The 24518-nt window shown below is 51.5% G+C and overlaps 1 protein-coding gene across 3 annotated transcripts; it reads left to right on the top strand.

Moving 5' to 3' along the window:
- The first annotated feature begins 1324 nt into the window (after positions 1 to 1324).
- SSUH2 (ssu-2 homolog) lies at positions 1325 to 24186 on the top strand. Of its 3 annotated transcripts, XM_069562101.1 has the most exons (13): positions 1383 to 1439; positions 8411 to 8509; positions 8847 to 8928; positions 9503 to 10350; positions 10442 to 10571; positions 11722 to 11782; positions 12814 to 12938; positions 14005 to 14067; positions 15651 to 15736; positions 17073 to 17165; positions 17549 to 17654; positions 19295 to 19402; positions 22536 to 24186. In XM_069562101.1, the coding sequence occupies exons 4-13, from the start codon at positions 10250 to 10252 to the stop codon at positions 22680 to 22682; spliced, it is 1020 nt and encodes a 339-aa protein (XP_069418202.1). In that variant the 5' UTR covers positions 1383 to 1439; positions 8411 to 8509; positions 8847 to 8928; positions 9503 to 10249; the 3' UTR covers positions 22683 to 24186. The 3 variants fall into 3 exon arrangements, with proteins under 3 accessions (XP_069418200.1, XP_069418201.1, XP_069418202.1); XM_069562099.1 differs by lacking the exon at positions 9503 to 10350 and having other exon boundaries at positions 1325 to 1439; XM_069562100.1 differs by lacking the exon at positions 9503 to 10350 and having other exon boundaries at positions 1354 to 1439; positions 17094 to 17165.
- The last annotated feature ends 332 nt before the right edge of the window (positions 24187 to 24518 follow it).

The raw sequence follows: 24518 nt of genomic DNA on the forward strand, positions 1-24518 counted from the left end.
ATTGTTCAATGTACGAAGCTATCAAAAAGCCAAATGAATTCTTGAGGGTCTTGGTCTTGCTCATGAATAGGCAGTAATGGAATCAACTCTCAGGTTTAAAGAAAGCAGTGCTCCAGTCAGCCATGAAAAACCTGTTTGTGAGCCCTGAGTCATCTGAGCATATTCAAGAAGCATTTGTCAAATTATCGCCCCTGTGTTCATGACTGTCGCCAGCTTTCTGCTGAGGGTGGGCAGTGGATGGTGAGGGTGAATGTGGGAGAGTGAGGCTGAGGGCGCTCTGGAAACATCTCTGTGCCTGGTGTGGCTGTCGAGGCCAGGCCCATACACCTCAGTCACAGTGCTCCCAGGCGGGCATGACAGTCTGCTGTGGGCATCGCGACACATCCTATGGGCACTGCTGGGCTGGGCAGGCAGGGCACAGGGAATGTACTTTGCCCTACCAAGCCAGGCTGTCCTGGCTAGAGAACTCCAGGTCCAGATGTGAGGGGTCATTGCCAGGGATCCAGGGCAGGTGGTGCCAGCTCATGAGCTCTCTGCTTCCAGCAGCAGCTGACCAGGTCCAGGTGTCCATTGTCCAGACTCCTCTAGAGGAGAGGGGTATCCTTACAAAGGTTGGGGTTTCAGGCATTTCCAGTCCTGAGGCAGAAGGCTTAGGAAGAGACCTTTAAAAACCCACAGATATTTCACAGAGAGCTGGGCCCACGCAGCCTGGGTCGGGAGCTGGCGCTGCCCACAATGTTCCGTGTGGTTTTGGAGCATCACCTCATAATCCCAGCCTCAACAATTCCCCTGTGAGCCCAGGAGGTTGACACTTAAGTCTTGAGAGATCCCACGTGCTTCTCCTCTGCTCCTTGGGGAGGTAACCTCCTCATGGTTGTTATAGTTTACATTTTTCGGTGTCTCCTCCTCCCCAATCCTGCCCACACAGCACTCAGGAACCTGCCTCCTTCAGATGAGCCATGGGGCACAGGGGTCAAGAGCTCTGACTTAAGAGTCTAGATAGATGAAGATTTGAATTCTTGCTCAGAAAAGTGAGCTCCATAGACGTGCCTGTCTCATCGGCCTGTGTGGGGATGCAGGAGATGGGTCTAGACAGATGAAGATTTGAATTCTTGCTCAGAAGAGTGAGCTCCATAGAAGTGCCTGTCTCATTGGCCTGTGTGGGGGTGAAGGAGATGGGTAGCACAAGCCTGGCAAGTAGAGGGTCTTGTGAGGAGGAGCCCCAAGGGCAGCACTTAGACCCGAGCAGTGCTCTGATGGGCTCAGTGCTTCCCCGCAGATGTTTCCCTCTGTTGTATTTAAATCAGGCAACAATGGGCCCGCTGTTCTGGGAGGGGCCGAGGGTGGTCCCTCAGATCCCAGCGGCCTGGGCCCACTGGGAGGGCAGACACTTCCTTGACTGGACATCTGGACCATGGACAGGGATCTGAGTGACGACAGTGAGTACAGCCGGGCAGGGCAAAGGGAGCCGCTTCCAGGGGACACTGAGTTGAAATCTCTCTGCTGCCCTCAGCACTGTCTTGGTTCTGCGTCTGTGTTGCTAGAGCATCCCTCCCTTCCTTCCCTCCTTCTTCTTGCCTGAAAAGCCCACTTGCACCCTGCGGGCTGTTCTTCCATTAGGTACCTCTGGGCAGTGGGAAAGGAAGGCAGAAACCAAGGTGAGAACTTTCCTCCCTAATCCTGTAACTCTATCTGAATCTTAAGATTCTTTATCCTTCCTTTTTCTGATTGACAGTCGGTCCCCACCCCCATTCTCCAGAGCCAAATGTGAGCCTGAATATCAGGGTTCCCATTTCAGTCACAGTTGCAGCAGTTCTTAGATGAAGTTGATTTTAAAGAAATGTCAGTGAAAGGTTTTTATGTGTGATCTCCCTCTAACAAGAAGGTGGCTTGCTCACTGCCACTCATCAAACACAGCCCAGGTAACCCCATCTTGTCTTTAGTCAGGTTGCCAGTCACTCAGTCATATCTGACTCTTTGCGACCCCATGGATTATAGCCCTCCAGGCTGCTTGGTCCATGGAATTCTCCAGTCAGGAACACTGGAGTGGGTAGCCATTCCTTTCTCCAGGGGATCTTCCTGACCCAGGGGTTGAACCTGGGTCCTCCGGCATTGCAGGCAGATTCTTTATCATCTAAACCACCAGGGAAGTCCATCTTGTCCTTCCTGGGACAGAAATTCAATGGAATCTGATAACTATTTAAAGAAATAAAAAAGGAAGTGGTATTTTCAGAAGAGATGTGCTGGGTTTTAAAACAGAAATGTTTGATCCTAAATTTGGAAGAGGCAACACAGTAGGGCATCCGATTAAAAACTGGGGGGCTAGGGTTCAAGCGCTAGCCTGCTGCCAGTTGGCTGTGCGGCCTTGGCCTAGTCATTTAACCTCCCTGAGCCTCAGTTTCCCAGCTGTAGAAGGAGATTGGTCAGGAGTTCTTGATTTGAGGAGCATGAAGTCGAGGGCAAAATATGATGTATATGTGCTCTGTGTGTGTTGGGTTGGGGTGGGGTATCCGCGGGTCTCATCTGCATCTCAGAGGCCTGTGACAGTAGTGCATTTTCAGAGCTACTGAACTTGGTGACTTTGAAGGTCCTGTGCAAGCCCAACACTTTTTTTACTGCCTTTAATGTTGGTTTCTCAGAGCTTCAAGCCTCAGAACTTCAGTGAGTAAGAAAGTGAATGCGTGCTAATCTTAGAGAGCTCAGTTTACGTTTTCTCGGAGTCCTTTTTCATATTGAAGTGAGAGAATGTACATAGATCATTAGCATGTATTTGAGGAGGACCTACTCTCACCTCTGATAGGTTGGAATTGTGTATCCAGAGCTTGGTGGGCTGCCGTCCTAGGGGTCGCACAGAATTGGACACGACTGAAGCGACTTAGCAGCAGCAGCAGCAGCAGTATTATTGTAATAAGTTTCTGCTAATAGTTGATTGAAATCTTTCATCTTAGAAACACTACTCATTAGCTTTCCATTTATATTTGGATTTTGTTGTAGTAGATATGGGCTATGTCAGAGTTGAATTCAAATCCAAGTGCTGCCTAATTGCAGGGTGACTTTACCTAAGTCACTAAACCTCTCTGAGCATTATTTCCCCCGAGAAAAAAATAGACATTGTGTCATCTTGTATAATTTGTGAAATATTAATTTTAATGTAAAGTGCCCAGTATATCACTTAGCCCAGGGTAGGCATGGAGTAAATGATCAGAAAATGGTTGGATTATGTCCCCTAGAACTTTAACCTGCTCTCAATGGAAAATGCTATTATTGTGCTCTTTCTCTTTTGGCATCAAGCTTTTTGGTAAGCAAGGTAAGAGGAAGGTGAACTCTTTTTAGTTCCCTTAAAATTCTAAAACCCCTTATTCTGCTGTAGGGTCACTCTATATGCTGGTTTCCAACACAGTCAAACCTGAAGCCTGCACTTTGGGTCTACTGCAAGGTGTGAGATGGTTTGGAAATTTTTTAGAAACTAAGTTGATGAAATCTGAAACTAGGTAAAAAATTTTTTTTCTGGTTTCAGAAAGGAAGGCTGCTGTGGGACTTCTATAATTTAAATGTCCCTTCTTAGGTGAAAGATGGTATCCCCTTTAGCCAGTTGAGTTACCCTTCCCAGTCACTAAAGTTTTTTTCTCCATAGCTTTTGTGTCTATAATGTGGAGCAGCTTCAGAGAAAATACTTTGGTACCAAAGGAGGCGTGGATAGGGGCATTCTGGGATGTGGCATCCACCTGGCAGTCACGTTCAGCATCACCTCCATCCCGTTTCAGGGCTTTGACAATGGTTAATCAGGAGCGGGAGACATGGATTCCTTTGATCCTCTGACCTCAAAGGAGTGACATTTTAAAAACAGAAACTTGAGGGGTTATCCATGAATTGTGTTTGTCTCCACAAGAAAAATTCCTTTCCACACAAAAGAAAAACGGCTGGTATCTGGTGAATAGAAACACAACCTGGGTAGCCCTCTGTGAAGCTCTCTTGACACCCACTTGACCTGTATGCCTGGAGCAGTGGGATGTCCACCCGAGTGGAAAGGCCGTGGGGCTTGGAGTCAGGCTCTGAGTTCTAAGTAGTGTTTCTGTCTCTGCTGTGAGCTCATTGTCTCAAATCACATCTCTGAACCCCATCTTGTCCTTCTACAAAAGTGGTTGTCATGAGGTGCAAGAGAGACCATGGGGCATCCCCAAACCAGGCCCAGCACTGTTAGAGGGCAGTGGTTCAGCTGGACGACCGCCTTGGAACGGAGCCCAGCATCGCGGAAGTGGTGACGTGGCTGGTGGCCCCCATCAGAGCTCCCCATACTGGGCGCCACACAATGTCCCGTGACGTCCGCATTCCTGTTGTGCCTGATGCGGTCTGCCCAGGAAATGATGCGTCAGACCGTGCTTCAGCCTGGAGGTTTTTATTCTTGTCTATAACATAATGGGGAGGTTAATTTAGCTCTGACATGTTGCCAGAGGTCAGGGTGAGTCCCAGTTGATGGATGGAGCTCTGAGTTTCCCACCTCTTATTCTTCCCCTCTTCCTGCCTCTTTGTTTGGTTTCTAGCAGGACAGAGCAGCCACGTGGCATTTCCTTGTCTCCTTTGTCCAGGAGAGTGTTGATGCCCCATCAGAGTCAAGGCTTCCGGGTGGGTGGTGGCCCTCCGAGGGAGTGGGGCTGTGATAACCTTGCCTTTCTTTTCACGATTGACATTTTCACTCTGGTCCCCTGGCTTAAAGGAGCACAAAGAAAGAAGAAGACCTGCCTTCCTCAGGTCTGAGGCATTGACCAAGCATGTTTTACATGCCAGGCTTGGGGCCGAGAGCTGCATACACATCGTCTCTTTCAGTTCACTCCAGTCGCTCAGTTGTGTCCGACTCTGCGACCCCATGAATTGCAGCACGCCAGGCCTCCCTGTCCATCACCAACTCCTGGAGTTCACTCAATGTCCATAGAGTCGGTGATGCCATCCAGCCATCTCATCCTCTGTCATCCCCTTCTCCTCCTGCCCCCAATCCCTCCCAGCATCAAAGTCTTTTCCGGTGAGTCAGCTCTTCGCATGAGGTGGCCAAAGTACTGGAGTTTCAGCTTTAGCATCATTCCTTCCAATGAACACCTAGGACCGATCTCCTTTAGAATGGACTGTTTGGATCTCCTTGCAGTCCAAGGGACTTGCAAGAGTCTTCTCCAACACCACAGTTCAAAAGCATCAGTTCTTCGGCGCTCAGCTTTCTTCACAGTCCAACTCTCACATCCATACATGACCACTGGAAAAACCATAGCCCTGACTAGACGGACCTTTGTTGGCAAAGTAATGTCTCTGCTTTTGAATATGCTATCTAGGTTGGTCATAACTTTTCTTCCAAGGAGTAAGCGTCTTTTAATTTCATGGTTGCAATCACCATCTGCAGTGATTTTGGAGCCCCCCAAAATAAAGTCTGACACTGTTTCCACTGTTTCCCCATCTATTTCCCATGAAGTGATGGGACAAGATTGTCTCTTTAGGTGGGCCCTAATATCACCTGCTCTCTTTCACAGCTGGGGAGGTTGAGTGTTGGGAGGATGTGTGTCTGACAGTGTCATGTATTACCTGGCTCAGATGGTGGCATATCAGAGCCCAGATTCCTAACCACTGTGCCCACAGATTCTGAGTCTAATCACCTCAGGCTGCAGTCCAACCCTGCCCCTCATCCTTTGACTGGATTCATAGATACTGCAATGAATGAGCATGGACCCCACCCCAGAAAGTTTCAAATTCCAGCTTGCACCTTCCTGATCCCCTTCAAACCCAGCCACACAAGTGTGTGGCAGGTCAGGGAGGGCATAATATGGCTCATGAATCAAAGCTCACCCATTGCCAGTTTTGTAAAGTTTAATTGAAACCAAACCACACTTATTCAATCGCCTATTGTCTGTAGCTACTTTCAGGGCACAATGGCTGAGGCAGACTGTACAGCCCGTAGTCTGAAATTACCACCTGTTTATTTGTAGGACACAGTGACAGGTGTTCAAAGCTTTGGGACAGTGTTTTTCCAGTAGTCATGTATGGATGTGAGAGTTGGACCATAAAGAAAGATGATTATCAAAGAATTGATGCTTTTGAACTGAGGTGTTGGAGAAGACTCTTGAGAGTCCCTTGGACTGCAAGGAGATCCAACCAGTCAATCCTAAAGGAAATCAGTCCTGAATATTCATTGGAAGGACTGATGCTAAAGTTAAAGCTCCAATACTTTGGCCATCTGATGTAAAGAACTGACTCATTGGAAAAGATCCTGATGCTGGGAAAGATTGAAGGCAGGAGGAGAAAAGGACGACAGAGTGTCAGATGATTGGATGGCATCACCAACCCTATGGACATGAGTCTGAGCAAGCTCCAGGAGTTGGTGATGGACAGGGAAGCCTGGTGTGCTGCAGTCCATGGGGTTGCAAAGAGTTGGACACGTGTGAGTGGCTGAACTGAACTGAATTGATTGGTAGAAAATGTTTGCTGATCCCTGGGTGCCTGGTGGCTAGAGTTGCTGAGAATGCTAATAAACTCATTAGAAGCAAAATAATATTGAGAACCAAGGTTCAACAAGTAATTCCAGGTGAATTCTCATCCTGGGACTTCAGGACACAGTGTTCTGAGGTTCAAAGGTGTTCAAAGGTTTGGGATGATGTCACTTTATGTCATACCCACATCTGTCCCAGGGCTTTCCCCAGGGTCTCAACAGATAAAGTTTTCCAGCTAAGAAAGGTACTCTGCATCTACAAATGTCCTTCTATTTCTGCTTCCTTTGAAAGTTTCCGCCCAGGAGGCAGAACTTTAAGAGATCCATAAGTATTTCTTACTGTCAGAGGACAAGTACATCCCTAACAGGGGAGGTGGTTGAGCCAGGGTTTTTTGTTTGTTTTAATTACATCCCCTCTTTCACTGTTCTTGACCTGAATTCCAAAATTTCAGGCTTCCTCACTACCTGCCGTCTATCTCTACTTCCAGATAACCTAGGCTGTTCTACTTTTGAACAAGATCTTCTTATTCCCCTTGCCTTTGTTTTTATTAATCTCTAAAGGACAGAGCATATTATTTTTATTTTTGTAGTGATAAAGAGCAACAGGCTCTAAAGAACTGCAAAAGGAAAAAGAGAGACGGATCCAGGAGATGAGGTGGATCCGCTGAAAGCTTGAATCGAGTGGGCTTCAGTGACTTAATGCAGAGAATCCCTTTCCACTAACTGCTTATCAGCTCACCCTTTAAAGTCAACTTCCTGTCGTCAATTGACCACTAGAAAGACAGAGCTGAGGGATCCTTGTCCCCCAGCCTGGGGGCTTTGGGGAACGGGTTTGATGGATGGCTCAGTGGGCTAGAGCTGGAGCAAGGAGCCTCTGTCCTTCTCTACCCCTAGCCATGTGTATCCTCAGGACACTGGAATAACTTCTCTGAGCCTCACACTGCTCATGTCAAGCAGAATTAGAAGTCCTGCCTTCTACACCTGCAGGAGGGATGGTGAGGTTGACGCATCACGTGTGGGAGGTGCTTCATGAGTTGTCCTGAGTTTCCAGTTCTCAGACCCGGCGTCTGGCTGGTAGACAGCTGCCTTCTCACTGGTTGCTCACACAGCAGAGAGCAACCTTCTTAGGACTTTGATCCCATCACAGAACTCCTTCCTTAAGACCTTATGTCAACCTTATCTCCTCCAAAAGGCCCCAGCTCCGTTAAGGGTGTGGGTTTCAATATATGAATTTTGGGGGGGGGATGCAGACATGCAGTCCTTTAAAGGGTTGGTGATCTTGCAGGCAGTGATCTGGCCTACAGGGCCCCAAATGGCTCTGCTCATATTCCTGGTGACTTGGCAGGGTTCGTGGAGAAGGCAGGATACCACTGGGCCCCTGTCTGCGTAATCTGTGGGCATTGCCACTTGGCTTCTCCAGTGGAATGGTCTGATTTCTTACCTGGCAGCTCAGGCATCAAGAGGGCTGGCTTCAGGAGGCCAGCAGTAGGAGCTGCGGTTCTCTTCTCTGTTCCCCATGTTCCCTTGGTGAAGCAGTCACAAGCCTGCCCAGGTTCGAGGGAGGAAACGCTCATGCATCTTGTGATGAGCGGAGCATCGTAGAAGTGTGCCCATCTGTTACTCAGTGTCTGTCCCTTGGGGCCGGGGGATATGCTGCTGCTTATGAGGCACCTGTCCTGATGCCTGGCTCAGAGCAGGTGCTAACAAGCAGGAGCTGCCCTGCCTCGTGTTCTTCTCCTCGTTATTACTGCTGCTACACTCATCACCCCACCCCATCACTGCCTGCCCTGCAGATGTATGTCCCAGGGGGCCTGAGGGGACCACAGCGAGACTGGCCTAAACCTCGAGGCTCTTCCCCATGTACTGGCCCTCACTTGTCAGCTGCCGGTTGAGCTGCCGCGGCCCCTTCCTCCCCGAGGCTCAGCACTGCCTGTTTTCCCTCAGGTGTGGTAGACCTCAGTTTTGAGGCTGACAGTCCTCTGGCGCCCCCGGCAGAACTCCTAGAGACGCTGCCCAGCTGTGACTGGGTCCTTCAAGGGGACAGTAAGTGTGTGGTCTTCCATCCTCTTCCAGGGGTGATGCTGTCGAGGGGGTGTGTGTGGAATAGGCTGGCCTGGGAGAACTCCTCTGTCCCCTGGGGACCCTGGGAAGCCCCTTGTCACTGTTTGGAGGGAACTGGAGGACAGGGGCATAGGCCCTGTGTCCATGGACATTCCATGACCACATCCATCTCCAATTAAGCCCAGGATGATGCTGGTCTTGGAACCCTCCTTCTTCATCTGTTCTTTCTCACATTCGGCCTATTTTTCCTTCTTTCATCCCACAAATACCTGTGCCTTGAAGCCAGACTGTTGAACCCTGACTCCTCCCCCTCCTCCAGGACACCAGATATTTTTCCCACCTTCAGAGACTGCAGGGAGACCCCAGGAACAAAGATGCTGGTCCTCATTTCTGGAACACAGGTGAGCTCTGGTGACCCCCAGGGAGCCATCACATGGGGTCATGCATGACGATCCTCTGTCACCTTTGTCCCCTGAGAGCCCTTCTCAGAGATCTCAGGGGCCACAGATTTCAACCTAGACTGTGCCTCAGAGTTCAGTCCCGCTCGATTAGATCCTCCAGGGATGGAACTTGGGAATGTGTACTTGTCCAAGCTTTCCAAGCTGTCTGGCTGCCACGCCAGGGTTGAAAACTCTAGTCTAGATGAGGGGGTGTGAATGACAGCCCCTGGGTCAGATCCAGTCCACTGCCTATTGGTACACGGCCGTGCATTTTTTCCCTTAGTGTCTGTGGCTGCCTTTACACTGTGACAGAGGAGCTGAGTGGTGACACAGAGGCCATATGACCCACAAAGCCTAAAACATTTGCTCTCTAAGCCTTTAGCAAAAGTCTGCCGCCCTTGCTCGGCTCCCTGGAGCAGGCCCTCCTTGTGAGGAGGACTCAGGGCAGAGCTCCAGCTGTCCAGCCAGGTGTGGGTGGACACCATGAGGAGCTATGCCTGTTGTAAGTCTAGAGCGGCTATGTCCTGCCTTCCAGGGTGTCCTCCTGGTTCCTTGCCCCACTGCTGCCTGGACCACTTCCCTTCTGCTCGTCGGCCACCCGCCCTGTGTGCCCACGGACCCACTTCCTCCGTGGACTTGTCTTAGCCGCCCCAGCCTCCACATTCTCCATCTGCTGTGCACCATCTGTGGGCGCACAGACCTCTCTGTGCCCTGGGCAGGGGTGCTGGGGACACAGCATGTGTGAATGCAGGGCTCACATCTGGAGCTGGGCTGCCATGGAGAGGAATGTGAAGATGAGGGGGAAGTGGAGGAAGGGGCCCCTGCCTATGGCAGTGGTAGGGCAGGAGGGCTTTTGCTGAGGAGGGACAGGGCAGCTGGGCCTCAGGGGAGTCTCCAGAGAGGAGGCCGAGGAAGGACCACTTCGTCTGCCTTCCACCCAGTGCTGCTCTCCTGCTGCAGGCTCACAGGAAGGCTCCCTGGACGCCACTGTCAGAAGGTTCTCGACTGGGCTCTCCTCCTGAGCGCTGCTTACAGCTCCCGAGAGCAGGAACCTTGTCTGCCTAACTCTGCCTCTGTCTAGCTGTGTGACATCTTCTCTGGACCTCAGTTTTCCATATCTACAAAATGACATCATTCATCTTTTTATTTTGTTTGTTTTTATTTTATTCAAGTTCTAAGATTCTATCAGCCCTTCTCCCCAGCTCCACGTTCCAGCTAAAGTACATTTCTGTCCTCTAGACGGTGCCGCTTTTCCCCCAGCAATCTGTTCACACAGTTCCTGATGCTGGAGACACCCTGCCCAGTTGGACGCCAGAGGGCTCTATCCCTGCTGGTGACCGTGGCACCTCCCAACTCCCTGCCCTCCCCAGTCTCCAGCCCTCAGTTAACATCTGCACAGGGAGGGGGCTGGCTGGCCTGGGTGAGCCTGCAGGGTGTCCCCACACCTACTGCCCCTCTGCTCGGTCCCCGGCAGAGTCCCCGTGGTGACAGAAGAGGTGGCCCGGGAAGCCCTCCTCAGCTTCGTGAACTCCAAATGCTGTTACGGCAGCGCAGCCGCCGGTGACCTCGTCATCCTGGAGCTGAAGCAGCAGAACCTGTGCCGGGTGAGGGGTGGCCGGCGGGCTCTGGGGAGGCCGTGTGTGTGTGACTGGTGGTGATGCTGGTTCTGTCACTTCCCGGGTTTGCAGTGAGGGATAATACAGGGAATCATGAGCATCAGTCACCGTGAAGCAGCTTGAATGCCCTGGGCATTATGGAAAGCACATTCTGGGTGTCTTATCAAATCCTCATAGCTGCCTTGCACTGGAGATGACCATCGTCACCAGTTAAGAGGAGGAATCGGATGTTTAGAGAAGTGGAGTTACTTGCCCCCAAACACGAAGCTAGAAGTGACCAAGCTGCGATTCAAACCAGATTTGCTGGCTCCAAAGCCTTGTTTTTTAAGACACAACTAATCTGTTTGCCAGAGGGATAAAAGGACCACCTCCTGCCCTGATCCCAGCTCCCTCTGCCTCCCCTGTTTCATCTGTGCCAAGGATCATTTCATTCATCCTCCTGAGGCTCCAGGCTGGGCCTGTGTCTGGTGCCGAGGCCATAGACGCACCTCTGCTGCCTTCTGCCTCGACACGGTCAGCTGTCAGTTCACATGTCCTGTGTCACTGGCGTAGCTTTCCCCCAGAGGGCACACAGTCACAGAGAAATCGGCCTCGCAGGGAGTGGCCAGAGCAGATCTGGGGTAAAGGTCTCTGTGTGGCTGTGTGACCTCAGGCAAGTCAGTGGACCTCTCTGATGAGCATCCCTTTCCTCACATGGGAAAGGAGGAGCTGGGAAATGCCCAGGATCCCTTCCATTTTGTGATCCTGCGGATGAGGCTCAAGAAGGAAGGAGGGTCTGGACATCAGGCAGATAAATTCCTCCAAGGGGATGCTCGGAGTGGCTGATTCCAGCAGCCTCCATCTGTCAAAAGGAGGTTTTTGCTCCAAAACTTACATGATAGACCATTTCTATGTGTAAAGAAACGGGGAGCTGAAGTTGCCCAGTTGTGTGCCGGTCAGGGGACGCTTCCTCGGACTGAGAGACCCCTGCAGGAGTGCCCCGGGCCACCTGGGAGAAGTCACTGCTGCCAGCCTGTTTGGAGCAGCCCTTGGGTGCTGTGCATGGCATGATGAGCCCAGGGGTGGGAAGCCTCATTTTCTGCATGAGGCTCTATCTTCCTAAGGGCATGAGTGTGAACACGTTGTTTTTCCTTTGCAGTATCGATTGGAGACCTTCAGTGAATCCAGGATAAGTGAATGGACTTTTCAGCCCTTTACCAGTAAGTGAGTTGTCTGATATCAATGTAACTGGGAGCAGATACAGACGGGGCTGGTGGTGAATGTCAGGACTTGTCTTAGCTACTAACCCTGAGGAAGATGCTTGGCTGCCCTGAGCCTGATTTCCCATAAAATGACAGTATAGCCTTTCTTCCTGGAGCCTCCCCAGAGCTGAGCTTAGCAAACACTTCCTTGTCCAAGAAGTGGTAAGCAGGAGATCCTGAAAAAGTCTAGTGTTTATCTTTGGCCACAGGCTGGTGCTGCCACCTGGGGCCAGATGGCAAAGGGAGCAAGTGTGCTCGGGCGTCTGCCGGCCTCCCAGGCCACCCCAGCACCTCCCCGAGTCTCTAGACCCCCTCCTTGCTCAGTGCGCCATCCTGCCCTCTGCTGGAGCACCCAAAGGCTTAAGGCTGTCTGTCTGGGAAGCTCTGTGCTCAACGTGCTTTCCATGCTGACCACTATGGCCTTCAAGGCTCAGCTCACGGGTCCTCTCTTTTAGGAAGCCTTTGAAGATTTCCCCTCCTGATACCTCCTGCCCAGCAGAGGGAGTCCATCTTCTGAGTTTTCAGAACCCTTCACTCACTCAGCTCTGGTCCAAAGCACTTACCATGTCATGTTCCACTGTACCGTGGTTGTTGCTGAGTCTGTCTCCTTGAATGGAGGAGGAGGACGAGAAAGAAGGAGATGGTGGGAGTGGTGAGGGTAGCGGTTCCAGTCCTTGTTTGTTGATCTCTCAGCGTGCACCAGCCCTGGGCTAGGAGAGGAGAGAATCGCAGGGCAGAGAGGTAGAGGAGCTGGGGTGGGCTTCTGCAGCCAGGAAGTACAAAGAAACAGGAGTCAGCCAGGTCTGTTCAACTTCAGAGCTTAGGTTCTTAACCACAGACTCCAAGGGGACCTGTGCCTACCAGGCCCTTGGCCCCAGGGTTGAGCCTAATACCTGGTACCAGGTGAAGGTCCAGACTCTTTGATGAGTAAATGAAACCTGGTACTCCCAGCTGTCTGCTGGTCTTAAAATGACCTCTTTCTCTGTCAGATCACTCCGTGGATGGGCCACAAAGAGGAACCTCCCCCAGGCTCTGGGACATCAAGGTCCAGGTTCCCCCAATGTTTCAGGAAGACACTAGGAGGTTCCAAGTCCCTCACTCGTCATTGGTCAAGGTAACTTGTTTATTGGAGACTTTACTCCTCTCTGAGCTGGTTTTTCTGGCACCGTGGTTTCATCAAACTTTATCCTTTTAAAAAGGAAACTGAGAGTCGAGGCTGGTGGTTCATTCCTTGCCCATCAAATGCACAGAATTCTAAGGAAACCCAGTCTATGGGATATAGTCTCATACAAAATTCCACGCAGACTAGGGAGCATTCACATAGCAATAGGATGGTATGAAATTGTCACCAGCTTTGAATAGTGAGCATTCATATTCTGAGGACATCTGAGTATTTTTATCCTTTTTATTTTTATTTTTTGCCCATCGGTAAATAGCTGAATGAAACAAATATAAAATTAAAACATCATGGGATTTTTAAAAATGGAAGTCATTAGGGGAGCAGAATTCGACATCCGTGCTGTTTTACAGAAATGTAATCAGGACCGGCAGCGAGGGCAGCCTAGTGTGTTGTAAAGACACAGCCGAGATGTTTTCTGTTATGTTCTCATCTAATTACCTACCTTGTTTTCACTTTAGAACTTGATTCAAGCGTGTCATTTTACCCTCTGAGTTTTCACAGCGTCATAAGACGAAAACGACTTTGAGAGATCAAGAAAGTGTTTCATTCTGTTCTCCAGGGCGGAAAAGCTATTTTGATTCAGTTATTGAATTCCAGTAGTTAGCTTACTGCCTTTTGCAAAAATACCGTTTTTTTTGTGTGTTTTTTTTTAATGGCTTCTGTTCCCAAAGACTCCTTTAGCCACCTGTTAGGCAAAGGATACTGGCTGTTGTGATTTAGCCTGGGAGTATGAGTTGAGACATGGGAGTCAGAGACCAGGTCTCCCTGTCTTAGCATCCAGGACAGATTGTTTGGAGCTCCAAGGAGATGGTAATGTGACCTCCTTGGCTTGGCATTCAAGGCTCTTTGGAATCCTTGTCATGAGCGAATGGCCATCTTCCCACTGTGGCCTGAACTGGTGCACATTTATTTGGGATACTGACATCCTGGGGGTGGGGGTGGTGAAATCAGGAACTGCTGGTTCCTGGGAAACTGGATCAAGGGGAGCATTTACTCTCAGGAATGCCACAAATGCCACGGGCGTGGACGCTACAGGTGCAGTGGCTGCCATGGGGCTGGCACGGTAAGTCACACGCTGCTGTTGGTGAGTAGGTGATGTGTGGGGGTGGAGTGCTGGGCTGGGGCCTGGGGCTCCCTGCACTAACAGTGGGATCTCATCAAGTCATCCTCCCTTTCCCGGCCTCTACTTTCCTGCCTGTAAAATGGGAACGTTGGATTGGCTGGTATCTACTGACTTTATTTTACTTTGATGCTTCATGATTTTTATTCTCCTCTTGTTTCCTCCTCCACCTACAAACATTTATTGAGTACCTCTCAGTGCAGCTGCAGGAGGACAGAGACCTGGGGTGCTCCTTGCAGGGACCCTCTGTCTGTGGGACAGAGTGACAGACGCCCAGCATTTACAGTGCAGACCAAGTGCCGAGAAGGGACACTAGGGGCCTTGGAGGGGCAAGACTTGGGCCTTGGATTAGTTTCCCGGGGCAGCTGTAATAAAGGACCACAAACTGGGTGGCTTAAAGCAGCAAATTTATACTCTCAGAGTTCTGGAGGCCAGAAATCCAAAATCAAGGTGTCGGCAGGGAGGCGAGTTCCCAAGGCGAACTCCCAAGGTGTTCTGGGAGGCCCTGAGGGAGGCGCCATCTTATCCTTCCTCTAGACTCCTGGCGGCAGCTGGCAGTCCTTAGCTTGTAGCTGCCTCACCCCACCTCTGCCTCTGTCGCTTCTCCATGTGTGGGTCTCTGCCATCCCACAAGGACACGGGTCATTGGACACAGGGCCCACCCTTCTGCAGTGTGGCCTCACCGTTACTAACTACATCTGCAAAGATGATTGCCGCATGCTGAGGTTCTGCTCGACGCGAATCTGGGGGTGAGGGGATAATGTGTACTATTCAGCCCGTCGTGGGCCCTTCAGCACCATCCAGGCCCCTGTGGCATCAGTGTTCTCGGCAGAACCCTGTAGGCACTGGCTGTCCCAGCAGGAAGTCCACGCCCCTTGTGTGTTCTCAGATCTCCCCACCTCCCCATCTGTGCCCCAGCCTTTTGGATACACACTGACCACTTGCTGCTCTAAGCTGAGCATTTTCCTTCCTTTACCTGCCCGCCTCCCTTCCGCCACCTCCCACCTGCTGCAGGCTCATCGCTCTGCCAGCTCTGTGCCCTGCGGGGTCCGGCTGCGGCTGCACCAGCCCTGTGTCTCCTGCGGCCTCCCTCCTCCCCAGGGCCGCCTCCCCTCTCCCCTCCTCCCGCATCGTCCCTCAGGCTTTCCCTGGAATGGCTGCCGAGCCCTCCCTGAGCCTACTACAGGGGTGCCCCCTGGCCCATCTCTTGGGGCTTTTCTAAGACTGAACTGTTACCCCCAGTACTCAAGGGGCCAGCTTGCCCGTCTCCCCGCCTCTTCTGGCCATGCCTGCTTGGTCTGGGATGGTCCCTGGGGGTCGTGGGGATCAGAGAAGAGCAGCAGAGGCGAATGTCTCAGAAAAAACAGGGAGGAGAGGATGCAGGGTCTTTTACAGACAAGGGGCGGAGGCCCAGGGAGAGGGAGCTGGGAAGTGGCTTGGGGAGGGTCACAGTCCGGCCTGCAGCAAGGACGCCCTCTGCCTGCTCCCGGGAGGTGGGTTGGGGCTGAGGCTGTGTGTGTCTGCAGGCTCGGTGCTCCTCCTGCAGTGGCGCCAAGCGCAAAGCCAAGTCCGCCCGGCGGTGTCAGATGTGCTCGGGGTCTGGCAGGCGGAGGTAAGACCGGGGTCCCCAGCCAGAGCTGAGGAGCTGAGTGTGCTCTCACGGGTGTTCTTGCTTGTCACTGCCTGCCCTCAGGAAGGCAAGTGGGTGCGCAATCCGTCTTGTCACCCATGTCCCCAGAGCTCTGGGCATTGTAGGTGCCTGTCACCTCGGAGAGTGTTTCTCCAGACCAGATGGAGCCCGTCAGGCAATCTGTGGGTGGGTGGGTGGTGGGAGGGATGAGGCACTTCCAGGAGGAAGGGAGGCAGTAGGTGAAGAGAGGAGACCTCTTCCTGCTCATGTGGAGGGGAAGTGAATATAGAAAAGCACCCAAGGTGAGACTCTTAACTCGGAGGATCCAGGCCTGGGCACACCTTATTTATAACCCACTGCAGGGACTAAATGGAGGAGGAATCAAGGAAGGTCAGCTGATTGGCTAGATCAACAAAGTGCCTGTTCGCAGGACTTTGCAGTCAATGGGCTGTTGTCCATTTTGGAAATGATGGCCTTTCATGTATTTATAAAATTTTAAAAGGGAACGAGAAACCCCGAGGAGTGAAACTCTCAACAGGTGCACTGATTAATGACACTTTGGGCTCACCGAGGCCCAGGCCATCCTTCTAACAAGCCAGATGGTGAGCTTTGGAGGATCTGCCACCTGTGATTGGTAAAGAAGTTCTTAGATTTGGAAGGAAACTCAGGTTTCTTTCACTTAAAAAGTAAGACAACTCCAATTCAAACTGGCTTTAGCAAAACAGTAGACTTGTAGGCCCATGCAGTGGAAAAGACTAGGAATAGATTTCTGGGATGACTTCAGGTATAGCTGGATCCAGGTGCTACCGTGGTATCACCAGGAATCTGTCTCTGTCCCCCTCTCTGCTTGCCTTTGTTTTGGCCTCATTCTCAGGCACCTTATCTCCTGTGGTGGCAGAGGTGGCCACCAGCAGCTCCAGGCTTGGCGACCTCAGTAGAAAAGGATGACCCTTTCCTGATAGTTCCAACAAAAGTTCTGGGGTAGATCTCAATACGCCCACCTGGCCCATGTGTCAGTCTTTATATCAGCCCTGTGGTGAGAGAGATGCAATGAACTGGTTGGCCAGGCTGAGGTCTCAGGCTGGTCGCAGGAGGGACGGGGCACAAGCCCTTGAACCGTGTAGGCTCTGGGGAGCGGGGAGAAGGGTGGTCTCCAGGAGGAGGTTGGAGCACTGCTATGAGAAGCACGTCTAGATGGTGGGCACATGGAAGCAAGCCTTGCCCACCACAGCCCACCTTTCTGAGGAAGGAAGTGGGGCAAGGGCCCTGGAGCCCCTGGGATGCCATGAATGTCTGCTACCATCGGGGCCTCCCTCAGATGCAGCACGTGCTCTGGCAGGGGGAATAAGACCTGTGCCACCTGTAAGGGCGAGAAGAAGCTGCTGCACTTCATCCAGCTGGTCATCGCGTGGTACGTGGGCCTCTCCGTGCCGTGGCGTGGTGGGGTGGTGGCTGGGGTGGGGCATGGCCTGCAGTGGCGTCTGCAGAGGAGGTCCGCTTGGTTGGGGCTCTCACAGTGCAGGCCTGCAGGGAGATAGGAGTCCCAGGTCCTGAGTTCCCACGTCAGGAAAGCTCACACACATTCAGGGTTTTTCCCATCAGGCACCTTGCTAGATCAGCACCTGACTAGTTTCCCCCCTTACAGGTGAGGCTGCTGAGGCCCAGAGAGGCTAAAGCATGTTTCCACAGTCCCAAGGGTAGCATGGCAAGCCCTCCTGCCCTGGGCTGCCTGATGCCAAGGCCATGTTCTTAACCCAAACCCCCAGCTCCGTCTCTCATCTTCCTCACTTCCAGGAAGAACAGCCTATTTGAGTTTGTGTCTGAGCACCAGCTGGACTTCCCTGGGGAGCTGCTTGCTAAAGCCAGAGGAGAGACCCTCTTTAAGGATGAAAACACAACGGTGAGGAGGGCTTTGTGACTGCCCCAAAGGGAGCGGGGTCCCTCCTCCCCTGTGAGCCTGGGTCTTCCAGTTCTGCAGGCATTGCCTTCATCCAGAGAATGGGCAGGAGCAGAGCTTCCCAGGCAGGACCCAAGCTGCTGGGACCCTTCAGGGCTACTTCTGTTTTGAGTTTTACATCGTCAACCTTCCATCCTTCCCCTGTTGCTTTTCTCTCCCTCTTTTCCTCCCTTCTTCCCCTGCACAAATCTTGAGACCTTTCTCCTATACCAGGCACTATGCTAGACCTTGGGGATCCTGGAAAACAGAATCTCTGCCCTTAGATCTCACAGTTGTTGAGGAAGAAGATGATATTGGCATTTTCTTCACAGTGTTGTATGGTAGAAAGGCAGGAAGGGGCAGAGGTGTTGGGGTGGGGAGTGGTGTTGGGAGCAAGTGGACGGTGTGACAACAGGCGTCAAGGTGTCCAGCAGAGGAAGCAGAAGGACAGAGGCCGTAAAGAGCAGCAGAGAGCAGAGGGGCTGGGGACAGTGAACCGGCCAGAGCAAGGGGCTGTGACACAACAGGTACCAGCAGCCAGGTTAGGGAGCGTCTGTACACTGCGGGTTGCAAACTCTGGCCCTCACCCTGCTTTTTATAAATAAAGTTTTATTGGAGCACAGCACATTTGTTTGTGTGCTGTCTGTGACTGCCTTTATACTTCAAGGGCAGAGTTGAGCAGTTGAGACAGAGACCCTATGGCCTTCAAAGCCTGAGTGTTTACTCTGACCCTTTACAGAAAAGATTTGCTGCCCCCTGCTGTCCACCGGGTAAGGGAATGTGGCTTTTATAGGACGTCTGCAGAGAGGTTTATTGGGAGGGTCAGTTTTTCGTTCTCTTTTCTTTTCTTCCTTCCTTTCTCTTTTTACAGTATGTGCTGTCTCATATTGGCTGGTAAATATATCTAGTTTGACATCCATCACCATACAGTTAGAAAAATTTTTTTTCTTGTGATGAGAACTTTTATGAGCTACTCTCAGCAGCTTTCAAATATACTATCCAGTATTATCTGTAGTCACAGCTCTGTAATTTACATCCCCAAGACTTATTTATAGCTGGAAGTTTGTACTAATTGACCCCCTTCACCCACTCCCCCCGACTCCCATTACCATCTCTGGTAACCATCAGTATGTTCTCCACATCTAGAAGTTTGGTTTTTTGTTTTTGTTTAATTCCACATATAAGTGAGACCATAGGATATTTATCTTTCGCTAACTTACCTCACTTGACATAATGCCCTTTGCCATCCATGTTGTTGAAAATGGCAGGGTTTCCTTCTTTATGACTGCGCTATAGTCCTTAGCCTTCTTTCTTTGCCCCAGTCACTCTGTTTCCTGAAGGCTCACTTCAGGCTCACCGCTCTAGGAAGCCCTGCAGCCACCCTCAACCTGAGTTAGGCAGCAGCAAAGGTCTGCTGGGTGGGGGAGTACTCTGTCCAGAGTGCTCCCCTTTGGTTGGATCCAGGGTCTGTGGAGGCTTAAAAAGCCCCATGCATCCCACTCGCCCCTGGCCTGGGCCCTCCGCTCTCTGGGCTCATGCTCCCCTCGGCCCTCTAAGGATCCAGGTGCTGAGGCTCAGGGTCAGGCGGTCTGCGTCTCCCCCAGGTGTATCCCATTGTGGACTTCCCCCTGCGGGAGATCTCTCTGGCCTCCAGGCGTGGCATCTCAGAACACAGCGCCGCCCTGGCCTCCCGGGCCCGTGTCCTGCAGCAGGTGAGCTGAGGGCGTCCGGGCTGGTGGGAGGTGAGGTGCCGGCTGGGCTGGGGCTCCAGGGCACTGCCCTGTGGACATAAAGGAGGGAGTGGGCCCTTCCCTCTGCAGGGAGGCTCCTTGCCCCGAGTGGCAGGGCAGACGGATGGAGCCCCAGTGGGAGGAGCACGGAGGTACTGGGGACTGACTTGGGGCCACAGCGGCCGCAGGGCAGGGACAGGGCGGGCTAGCTGAACACTGCAGGGAGAGGTTTGGGTTAATTTATCCAGACAGTGACAAGAAGCTTGCAGGGTTTCATGCAGGAATGTGGCTCAGTGTGATGTTGATTCTCACCCCCTGGTATTCAGAGAGGGGATGGAAAGCTCAAGATCTCGGGTGGAAGGCAGGGCTGGAACCCAGCGTGCGGCCCGACAGGGCTCTTGGCAAATCTTCCGGCCCCTATGTGTTGGACCGGCGGCCTGGGCCGGGGCAGTTGCGCGGCTATATCCTCCTGGCCACTAGGTGGCGGTGCTGCCCATCGCGCCTCCAGAAGCAGCGTGGTGTGTGGGAAGGGACGGGTGTGTGTGTAAAAGAAATGCGGCGGGAAGATGAGGGGTCGAGCCGTAAAGCCCAGCGCCTGAACTTGGTGAGGAGTCTCTCCGGGGTCCGAGTCTTACAGTTTGGGTGCAGATCCTGGTTCTCCCATATCCCAAAGTGGTCCCACACCAGCTGCAAACTCCTTGCAGTTCAGTTTCTTACCTGTGAAAAAGAGATGCTACCATCGCCTCAGAGGGTTTTGAAGGAATGAGATCCTTTGCTTTAACCACCCGGAACCCGATACTTAAAATGTCAGTATTCCTTCCTTTCCCTTTAAAAAAAAAAAGAAAAATAATTTTATTTGGCTGTGTCGGATCTTAGTTGCATCATGCGGGACCTTTTGTTGTGGCCTATGGAGAAGGAAACAGCAACCCACTCCAGTATTCTTGCCTGGAGAATTCCATGGACAGGGGAGCCTAGTGGGCTATAGTCCGTGGGATCGCAAAGAGCTGGATAGGACTAAGCGCACAGCGCACACATCGACTATGCAAGGGGCTTAGTTGCTCTGCCTCATGTGGGATCTTAGTTCCTCAAACAGGGCTCAAACAGGCTCCCCCCCCCCACACACACACCTCGCATTGCAAGGTGGATTCTTCACCACTGGACCACCAGAGAAGTGTCCTTTTATTCCCTTTGCAATGAGTATTCCCCTTCTCTCTGCACATCTACCCTATTTGCAGGGGAGAAAAGGATGCATTTAACTTAATAGTGACCCTCTTGGAGCTGGAATGAACCTCAGCGTGATATGAGGGCACTGCAAACTCAAAGGCCGGCAGGGTGGGTGGTACTGTGGGTGAGAGGGCCCCTTATCCAGAAGGCTGGGCCTCCCCTCAACCCTGTGGGGCAGAGATTTCAGACCTTCTGAAGTCCACATTTTTATATGAAACCTTCCAGTTTTTCAATATTGAGAACAAATTTTTTTTAAATGCTAAGAACACTGAATGGGCTGCCAGGCTAATTTTAGCCTGTGGGCATCCTCAGCTACCTCTGGTCTACTTCAAACCATGACTTTTCCAATACATCAAAGGGGGCCCAGAGAGTGGAAGTAATTTAGGTAATGACACACAGCTTCTTAGTGGAAGAGCTCAGGAGTAGCACTCAAATTTTTCAACTCTAAGGAATATGTTATTATCCACCACATTCAAGGCATACAAGTGACTCTCTGAAAGCCAGGGAAGGTTTGCAGGGCTATCTGCTGAGGGATTCAGGGTGCTTTTCACCTGACAACTGCTGCAGGGAGAGTTCACTTACCAGGTCAGGCTTTGCTCCCTGGTTCTGGCGCGTGGTCACGACTTTTGAACCCTCTCTTCTGTTCATGGGCCTCCATGTCCTCACCTGTAAGTGGGTGTGGCTGGACCTTGCATTAGGTTGGGCTCTGCAGAAGCAGCTCTGAGGCAAGGATCTGTGTGCTCATCACTTGTTAAGCAAGGGCTCCCAGGGAAAATGGGTGAAGGGGTTGGGGAGCCAGAGCAGGATGGTCAGGCAAGGGGGCGATGCAGCGTAAGCAGTACTCTGAGTGTCAGCCATACCTCAGTGGCTGTTCACCTGGAGGTGAGGCCTGGTCTGCAGCCCCATCCAGAGAGGACCCCAGATTGGTACCTAAGGACCCTTGCTCCTGCAGCCCTGGTGTATTCTGGGGACACTACAATGAACACCTCCAAATATTGAGGTGTCTGTTTTGGGACTGGGCAAGAGGATCAGGACATGATTTTAGCAGTTTGTGGATACAGATGGTTCTCCTGGGATGTTTTTACTACTGAGGCTGGCAACTGGAGTCCTTCTGAACCCTTCATTTGGCAAAGGGGCACTGACCACCCAAAACCACACAGTATGTTGGCGGCAGGCCTCCATCTACACCTTGGGTCTCCTGGGCTTTCTATGATGGCACAGCCCCATCTCAGGTGACACAGGCCATTTGTGTGGTGGTCCTGGGGCAGGGAGAGGTGAACTAGGGGCAGACATGCATTTTTTTAAAAAGAGATATAATAAGGGAACACTTCTGTGCATCTTCGCCCCAGATTGTCTTTTGGGTTGGCATCTATAGACCAAGATTCGTGATGATATTTTGCTCAGGGTTAAGACATTAGCAAGTAGAATCCAGTTAGGAGACAGCTGTCATACATGGGGCCCTAATGTCCCCTTTCCTAATATCTCCATGATTGTTTTAATATAAAAATGTTTACAATGACTTTACCCTGCAATTTTCTCCACCTCACTCTCTCCCCACCACCATCTAAAAATTATTGTCCTGTTAGATGCCCTGTTTTGTGCTGGTGACTTTCCCTACATCCTGAAACTCCCCTGGGGTTGCCTGTGCCCTCACTTGATGAAACTGAGAATCAGGTGATGGTTAAAGATGAGAAGTCAGTTGGGGGCAGAGCTTCGGGTGAGTGAAGGAGCCTAGGAGGAGATACATCTAGAAGGCAGGTCTGGGCCAAGATGACAACTCCAGAGTATGAACTTCCTCCTATAGGCAGTAGGGAGCTACTGAGGGTTCTTGAGGAGGTGAGTGACTTGAACAGAACACTGAGGTTTTCTTTTTGGCCAATGGTTTCCTCAGCGCCAGACCCTGGAGCTGATCCCCCTCACAGAAGTTCGTTACTGGTACCGAGGAAAGACTGACGCCTACTACATCTACGGCACCGACCACCAAGTGTATGTGGTGGATTACCCCGAGAGGTACTGCTGTGGCTGCACCATCATCTGACGCCGCACAGCTGCCCCCAGAGCCCGCCACTCACATGTGCCAAGGAGGACGGCCGAGGTCTCTGAATTCACTCACTGTTGGCCCCTCTGGATAGTCACAAACCCCTGCGTATCCTTCCAGAGAATTCATCTCCTCTGTCTAGCCACAAGTCCCTCTGGAGCCCCTTTGGCAGAATCCATCTTGTATTTAACCCTCAAGAATTCATCTATGCACGTTCCTTTAGGAGAAGAACTTGAACCAGGGGCTTTGCCTCTGGCCTCTGAACTAAAGTGCTGATCGAGGGTGGGGTTGATGTTGCTTTTCGCTGGGTCAGTCTCAGTTCTGGTGTGTGTCTGCTAGCATGGGCCTTTTGTGGAGCTGAGTGATCTTGAATTGTTGAAAGATACACGTAAATTTGCTGCCATTTGATGCCACTTAGGCAAATGCATACAAAATTTTACTCCTCATTCTGTGGGTCAGAAATTCAGACGCAGCTATTGCGTGATGACCTGTCTCTGTCCCATGATGTCTGGCACCTCACCTGGAAGATTCCAAGGCTGCGGTGGCTCAAGGGCAAGGGTGCTGACATCATCTGAAGGCTGGCTCACCCAGATATCTAGTGGTTGATGGCGACTGTCAGCTGGAACACCTACACATGGCCTCCCCAAGCAGCGTGAGCTTCCTCACAGCGTGGCAGCTCTCAGGGTAAGCACCCCTCATGTGCACCCCAATTAAAGACATAGAGATCTGCTCCAAGACTGGAGAACAAGTCTGCTTGTTGGGTAGACTAAGGGTCTGTATGCTCATTTCTACTCTGGTGCCTGTGCATGGGTACATTTTAGAGGGTTTTAGAGGATACATGCAGGTTGCTATATCACATGCTGAATTTACAACCCACCCACTGAGAATAAGGTGAGTTGCATGTCCTGTGTACCTTGTCCTGTGCAGGGATGCTGGGAGGGGGGAGGGTACATCCTGCCCGCCGAATGCCCAGTTGGTCGCCTTTGGACTGCTGGTTCAGGGGCTGTGTGAGGCACTGTGTGCCTGGCTATGAGTCATCAGATGCCCCTGCCAATCTTCCAATGCCTGCCTCCACCTGGAAGAGGACTGCTCCCGGCACGCTTGATGTGGAGGGGGGAGTCTGGGGCCATTCCCCCGGGGCATTGTACAAATGGAGGGGTAGTGTTTGGTTGTTGCTCTCATTGGTGGACAGAGTCCAGGAGAGCTGGGTGTCCAGCAGTGCTCAGGGATGTTCACACAGTGGAGCATCATGCCACATGTTACAAGGCTGGCAGATACCCCGCCGACACTCACAGAGAACTTTGATAAGGTCTTATCAATTATTAATGCAATGTTGATTTTTATTTAGTGTTCACCTCTGTTATTTGATTTTTACGGTATGTCTTGTTTGAAATGGCTTCTGATCCTCTCCCTTAAGTCTGCATTTGTAACTCTGTTGCTTTCAGTGGAGTTCCTTGGGCCACGTGCTTGAGAATCACAGATCAAAATACATGCATTAAACCACTGTTTTCTTCTCATTTCTCCTTTATATTTCAGTCTGGGCATTAAATTGCTTTAAAAGTGGGATGTAAGTGGGTTGTGTATAAGTGTCATTGTAGGGTGAAAAGGAAACCTTGAATATGTTAGAGTTGAGGCCATGTAGTCATACGTGCTGTTGGCATGCGAACCAGACCCAATGAGAAAATCTAGCTGGAATAAACTGGGTCATGGGGATACTGTTCTAATTGAGCCCCTGTGAGTCAGCAGCCACAGGGATCCTTGCTTCTGGTGGTTCTGGCAAAATCCCAGATGGTCCCTGGGTCCTCTGGCTGTTTGATAACTGCTGTGTGTTTTCCC

The sequence above is a fragment of the Ovis canadensis genome, chromosome 19 (assembly GCF_042477335.2).
Source record: "Ovis canadensis isolate MfBH-ARS-UI-01 breed Bighorn chromosome 19, ARS-UI_OviCan_v2, whole genome shotgun sequence".
Classification (NCBI taxonomy): domain Eukaryota; kingdom Metazoa; phylum Chordata; class Mammalia; order Artiodactyla; family Bovidae; genus Ovis; species Ovis canadensis.

What these genes read in the sequence shown, in the direction of transcription:
- SSUH2 (XM_069562099.1), top strand. Translation starts at nt 1,415, where the DNA reads ATGGACAGGGATCTGAGTGACGACA. An exon ending in GCTGCCATGGGGCTGGCACG is followed by an intron (nt 14,068 to 15,650) that starts GTAAGTCACACG and finishes GTGTGTCTGCAG; the next exon opens with GCTCGGTGCTCCTCCTGCAG. An exon ending in GGGCCCGTGTCCTGCAGCAG is followed by an intron (nt 19,403 to 22,535) that starts GTGAGCTGAGGG and finishes TGGTTTCCTCAG; the next exon opens with CGCCAGACCCTGGAGCTGAT.